The sequence below is a fragment of the Oncorhynchus keta genome, chromosome 35, assembly GCF_023373465.1.
Source record: "Oncorhynchus keta strain PuntledgeMale-10-30-2019 chromosome 35, Oket_V2, whole genome shotgun sequence".
NCBI classification, from domain to species: Eukaryota; Metazoa; Chordata; class Actinopteri; order Salmoniformes; family Salmonidae; genus Oncorhynchus; species Oncorhynchus keta.
In genome coordinates, this window is record NC_068455.1 from 76,148,018 (window position 1) to 76,155,517 (window position 7,500).

Below are 7,500 nucleotides of genomic sequence, written 5' to 3' on the forward strand. Positions count from 1 at the left end.
CTCCCTCTCTCCATCCCTCTCTCTCCATCCCTCTCTCTCCATCCCTCTCTCCATCCCTCTCGCCATCCCTCTCTCCATCCCCCTCTCCACCCCTCTCTCCATCCCTCTCTCCATCCGTCTCTCCATCCCTCTCTCCTTCCACCTCTCCATCCCTCTCTCTCCATCCCTCTCTCCATCCCTCTCTCTCCTTCCGTCTCTCCTTCTGTCTCTCCTTCCGTCTCTCCATCCCTCCCTCCTTCCGTCTCTCCACCCCCTCTCCTTCCATCTCTCCATCTGTCTCTCCACCCCTCTCTCCTTCCGTCTCTCCATCCGTCTCTCCATCCCTCAATCCACCCCCCTCTCCTTCCCTCTCTCCATCCTTCTCTCCATCCCTCTCTCCGTCCCTCCTCCAGATGCCCCAGTGGCAGAGCTCCATAACCTGTTCTGTAAGAAGCTGCAGCAGTGTTGTGTCCTCTTTGACTTCCTGGACTGTGTGGCCGACCTCAAGGGGAAGGAGATCAAAAGAGCTGCGCTCAACGAGCTGGTGGAGTCTGTTGCAACCAGCAGAGGAGTTCTGATAGAGCCACTCTACCCAGAGGCTATTAAGATGGTGAGAGACGAGAGGGGGGAGGGAGGGAGGGGAAAGAGAGGGAGGGAGAAGAGAGAGGAGAGGAGGAGAGACAGAGGGAGGTGGAGATAGGAAGAGAGAGGAGAGGAGGGTAGAGGGGGTGAGAGAGGAGAGGAGGAGAGAGAGAGGGAGGGGAGATGGGAAGAGAGAGGAGAGGGGGAGATGAGGAGGGAAGGAGGGAGTGAACGGAGAGAGGGAGAAAGAGGAGAATAGAGGAGAGGAGGAGAGAGGGAGAGAGGGGAGAGTGAGGGTGAGAGGAGAGAGATGGAGGGATGAGAGGAGGGTGGGAGAGATGGAGGGAGACCGGTCTATTAGCACACTATATTGTGAAGACGGTGCCATTTGGGACACAGCTGGATTAACATTAAATTATAAAAGAGCCAGAGTGGAGGAGAGAGAGAAAGCAGAGCGGTAGAGAGGAAATGAGAGAGAGGTAGAGAGGAAATGAGAGAGGGAGGGATAGCAGAGAGGTAGAGAGAGGAAATGAGACAGAGGTAGAGAGGAAATGAGAGAGGGAGGGATAGCAGAGAGGTAGAGAGAGGAAATGAGAGAGGGAGGGATAGCAGATAGGTAGAGAGAGGAAATGAGAGAGGGAGGGATAGCAGAGAGGTAGAGAGAGGAAATGAGAGAGGGAGGGATAGCAGAGAGGTAGAGAGAGGAAATGAGAGAGGGAGGGATAGCAGAGAGGTAGAGAGAGGAAATGAGAGAGGGATGGATAGCAGAGAGAGAGGAAATGAGAGAGGGAGGGACAGCAGAGAGGTAGAGAGAGGAAATGAGAGAGGGAGGGATAGCAGAGAGGTAGAGAGAGGAAATGAGAGAGGGATGGATAGCAGAGAGAGAGGAAATGAGAGAGGGAGGGACAGCAGAGAGGTAGAGAGAGGAAATGAGAGAGGGAGGGATAGCAGAGAGGTAGAGAGAGGAAATGAGAGAGGGATGGATAGCAGAGAGAGAGGAAATGAGAGAGGGAGGGATAGCAGAGAGGTAGAGAGAAACGGTTGGATACAAATGAGAGGAGGGATGTATCTTGGACAGAGTGAAGGTAGGAAGGATGGAGAGATGGATGAAAGAGAGGAAATAGAGGGAGGAGAGGAAGAGTGGAAAGCTGACAGAGGATCTTTTCTATTGTCTTATTCTTCCCCCACTTTCCCTTCCTCCTGCCTCCCCCCTCCTCCTCCTCATTGTCTCGTCTTCTCTGCTATCCTCCCTCCCTCCCTCCCTCCTCCCTCCCTCCCCTCCCTCCCTCCCTCCCTCCCTCCCTCCCTCCCTCCCCCTCCCTCCCCTCCCTCCCTCCCTCCCTCCCCCCCTCCCTCCCTCCCTCCCTCCCTCCCTCCCTCCCTCCCTCCCTCCCTCCCTCCCTCCTCCTACCTCCCTACCTCCATCCCTCCCTCCCTCCCTCCCTCCCTCCCTCCCTCCCTCCCTCCCTCCCTCCCTCCTCCCTCCCCCTCCTCCCTCAGATCTCAGTGAATATCTTCAGGACGTTACCTCCCAGTGAGAACCCAGAGTTTGACCCAGAGGAGGATGAACCCACTCTAGAGGCCTCCTGGCCACATCTACAGGTACACATGCACACAAACACACACAGCACCATTTTTCAAAGTAGCCAGGAATCTCATTGTTTTTAGCAACAAAAGTGAAGCGGGCCGTCAGAGACCTAACCTGTTTGTATCTGCATTACAATTTAATCTCTACCTCTGTCTTGTGTGTGTGTGTGTGTGTGTGTGTGTGTGTGTGTGTGTGTGTGTGTGTGTGTGTGTGTGTGTGTGTGTGTGTGTGTGTGTGTGTGTGTGTGTGTGTGTGTGTGTGTGTGTGTGTGTGTGTGTGTGTGTGTGTGTGTGTGTGTGTGTGTTCTCAGCTGGTGTACGAGTTCTTTCTGCGTTTCCTGGAGAGCCCAGACTTTCAGCCCTCCATGGCCAAACGCTACGTCGACCAGAAGTTTGTTCTACAGGTACAAAACTGCTTCTTACATAATGTCCGTCTCTTACAATATATCTCCAATATATCTCCAATATGTCTACAATATATCTACAATATGTCTACAATATATCTACAATATATCTACAATATATCTACTATATCTACAATATGTCTACTATATCTACTATATCTACAATATCTACAATATATCTACAATATATCTACAATATGTCTACAATATGTCTACTATATATCTACAATATGTCTACAATATATCTACAATATATCTACAATATGTCTACTATATCTACAATATCTACAATATGTCTAAAATATATCTACAATATGTCTCCAATATATCTACAATATGTCTACTATATCTACTATATCTACAATATCTACAATATATCTACAATATATCTACAATATGTCTACAATATGTCTACTATATATCTACAATATGTCTACAATATATCTACAATATATCTACAATATATCTACTATATCTACAATATGTCTACTATATCTACTATATCTACAATATCTACAATATATCTACAATATATCTACTATATCTACAATATGTCTACTATATCTACTATATCTACAATATCTACAATATGTCTACAATATGTCTACAATATGTCTACAATATATCTAGAATATGTCTACTATATCTACAATATATCTCCAATATATCTAAAATATGTCTACAACATGTCTACAATATATTTACTATGTCTCCAATATATCTACTATATCTACTATATCTGCAATATCTACAATATGTCTACAATATGTCTACTATATCTACTATATCTACAATATCTACAATATGTCTACAATATATCTACAATATGTCTCCAATATATCTACAATATGTCTCCAATATATCTACAATATGTCTACAATATATCTACAATATGTCTACAATATATCTACAATATATCTACAATATATCTACAATATGTCTACAATATATCTACAATATGTCTACAATATATCTACAATATATCTACAATATATCTACTATATCTACAATATGTCTACTATATCTACTATATCTACAATATCTACAATATGTCTACAATATATCTACAATATGTCTACAATATGTCTACTATATCTACTATATCTATATCTACAATATGTCTACAATATATCTACAATATGTCTCCAATATATCTACAATATGTCTCCAATATATCTACAATATGTCTACAATATATCTACAATATGTCTCCAATATATCTACTATATCTATATATCTACAATATATCTACAATATGTCTACAATATATCTACAATATGTCTACAATATATCTACAATATATCTACAATATATCTAGAATATGTCTACAATATATCTACTATATCTACAATATGTCTACAATATATCTACAATATGTCTACAATATATCTACAATATATCTACAATATGTCTACAATATATCTACAATATGTCTACAATATATCTACAATATATCTACAATATATCTACTATATCTACAATATGTCTACTATATCTACTATATCTACAATATCTACAATATGTCTACAATATATCTACAATATATCTACAATATGTCTACAATATGTCTACTATATCTACTATATCTACAATATCTACAATATGTCTACAATATATCTACAATATGTCTCCAATATATCTACAATATGTCTCCAATATATCTACAATATGTCTACAATATATCTACAATATGTCTCCAATATATCTACTATATCTACAATATATCTACAATATATCTACAATATGTCTACAATATATCTACAATATGTCTACAATATATCTACAATATATCTACAATATATCTAGAATATGTCTACAATATATCTACTATATCTACAATATGTCTACAATATGTCTCCAATATATCTACTATATCTACAATATATCTACAATATATCTACAATATGTCTACAATATATCTACAATATGTCTACAATATATCTACAATATGTCTACAATATATCTACAATATATCTACAATATATCTCCAATATGTCTCCAATATATCTACTATATCTACTATATATCTACAATATATCTACAATATGTCTACAATATATCTACAATATGTCTACAATATATCTACAATATGTCTACAATATATCTACAATATATCTACAATATATCTCCAATATGTCTCCAATATATCTACAATATGTCCTCAATATATCTACAATATGTCTCCAATATATCTACAATATGTCTCCAATATATCTACTATATATCTACTATATTTACACTATATTTACAATATATCTCCAATATATCTACTATATCTACAATATGTCTACAATATGTCTCCAATATGTCTACAATATGTCTCCAATATATCTACTATATATCTACTATATTTACACTATATTTACAATATATCTCCAATATATCTACTATATCTACAATATCTACAATATGTCTACAATATGTCTACAATATGTCTACAATATATCTACAATATGTCCTCAATATATCTACAATATGTCTACAATATATCTCCAATATATCTACTATATATCTACTATATTTACACTATATTTACAATATATCTCCAATATATCTACTATATCTACAATATCTACAATATGTCTACAATATGTCTACAATATGTCTACAATATATCTACAATATGTCCTCAATATATCTACAATATGTCTACAATATATCTACTATATCTACAATATGTCTCCAATATAACTACAATATGTCTACAATATATCTACAATATGTCTACAATATATCTACAATATGTCTACAATATATCTACAATATGTCTACAATATATCTACTATATCTACAATATGTCTCCAATATAACTACAATATGTCTACAATATATCTACAATATGTCTACAATATATCTACAATATGTCTACAATATATCTACTATATTTACAATATGTTTATAATATATCTACAATATGTTTAAAATATATCTACAATATATCTACAATATATCTACTATATCTACAATATGTCTACAATATGTCTACAATATATCTACAATATATTTACAATATGTCTCCAATATATCTACAATATGTCTCCAATATGTCTACTATATCTACAATATCTACAATATGTCTACAATATGTCTCCAATATACCTACAATATATCTACAATATATCTACAATATGTCTCCAATATATCTCCAATATATCTACAATATATCTACAATATGTCTCCAATATATCTACAATATGTCTACTATATCTACAATATATCTACTATATCTACAATATATCTACTATATCTACAATATATCTACTATATCTACAATATATCTACTATATGTCTACTATATGTCTACTATATGTCTACAATATTTTTTTATTTTTAATTTTACCTTTATCTAACCAGGCAAGTCAGTTAAGAACATATTCTTATTTTCAATGACGGCCTGGGAACAGTGGGTTAACTGCCTTTCAATATGTCAAATACAAATTTAACCTTCCGGTTACGAGTCCAACGCTCTAACCACTAGGCTACGCTGCAATACAATATGTCTCCAATATATCTACAATATGTCTCCAATATATCTACAATATGTCTACAATATATCTACAATATGTCTCCAATATATCTACAATATGTCTCCAATATATCTACAATATGTCTCCAATATATCTACAATATGTCTCCAATATATCTCCAATAAATCTACAATATACCTACAATATGTCTCCAATATATCTACAATATGTCCTCAATATATCTACAATATGTCTACAATATATCTACAATATGTCTCCAATATATCTACAATATGTCTTCAATATATCTACTATATCTACTATATCTACAATATGTCTACAATATGTCTACAATATGTCTACTATATCTACTATATCTACAATATGTCTATATCTACAATATATCTACAATACTATATCTACAATATCTACAATATGTCTACAATATATCTACAATATATCTACTATATCTGCAATATCTACAATATGTCTACTATATCTACTATATCTACAATATCTACAATATGTCTCAATATACCTACAATATGTCTACTATATCTACTATATCTATATATCTACAATATGTCCTCAATATATCTACAATATATCTACAATATATCTACAATATGTCTACAATATGTCTACAATATGTCTACTATATCTACTATATCTACAATATCTACAATATGTCTCCAATATATCTACAATATGTCTACTATATCTACTATATCTACAATATCTACAATATGTCTACAATATATCTACAATATATCTACTATATCTGCAATATCTACAATATGTCTACTATATCTACTATATCTACTATATCTACAATATCTACAATATGTCTACAATATGTCTACTATATCTACTATATCTGCAATATCTACAATATGTCTACTATATCTACTATATCTGCAATATCTACAATATGTCTACTATATCTACAATATGTCTACAATATACCTACAATATGTCTACAATATGTCTACTATATCTACTATATCTGCAATATCTACAATATGTCTACTATATATATCTAATATCTACAATATGTCTCCAATATATCTAAATATGTCTACAATATGTCTCTATATCTACAATATGTCTCCATCTACAATATGTCTACAATATATCTACAATATGTCTCCAATATATCTACAATATGTCTCCAATATATCTACTATATATCTACAATATGTCTACAATATGTCTACAATATGTCTACAATATGTCTATATCTACAATATATATCTACAATATGTCTATATATCTACTATATCTATATATCTACAATATGTCTCCAATATATCTACAATATATCTACAATATGTCTCCAATATATCTACAATATGTCTACAATATATCTATATGTCTACAATATGTCTACAATATGTCTACAATATATCTACAATATATCTACAATATGTCTCCAATATATCTACAATATGTCTACAATATATCTACAATATGTCTACAAT

At 34.5% G+C, this 7,500-nt stretch overlaps 1 protein-coding gene across 1 annotated transcript in view; it reads left to right on the forward strand.

Annotated features, from left to right (window-relative positions):
• The window catches only part of ppp2r5b (protein phosphatase 2, regulatory subunit B', beta), a 39,645-nt gene that overhangs the window by 9,918 nt on the left and 22,227 nt on the right, over positions 1-7,500 (forward strand). Inside the window, exons 2-4 of the mRNA XM_052497760.1 lie at positions 393-589; positions 2,062-2,163; positions 2,460-2,552. Of these exons, the coding sequence (XP_052353720.1) occupies positions 393-589; positions 2,062-2,163; positions 2,460-2,552 (392 nt within the window). The remainder of the gene's footprint in view (positions 1-392; positions 590-2,061; positions 2,164-2,459; positions 2,553-7,500) is intronic.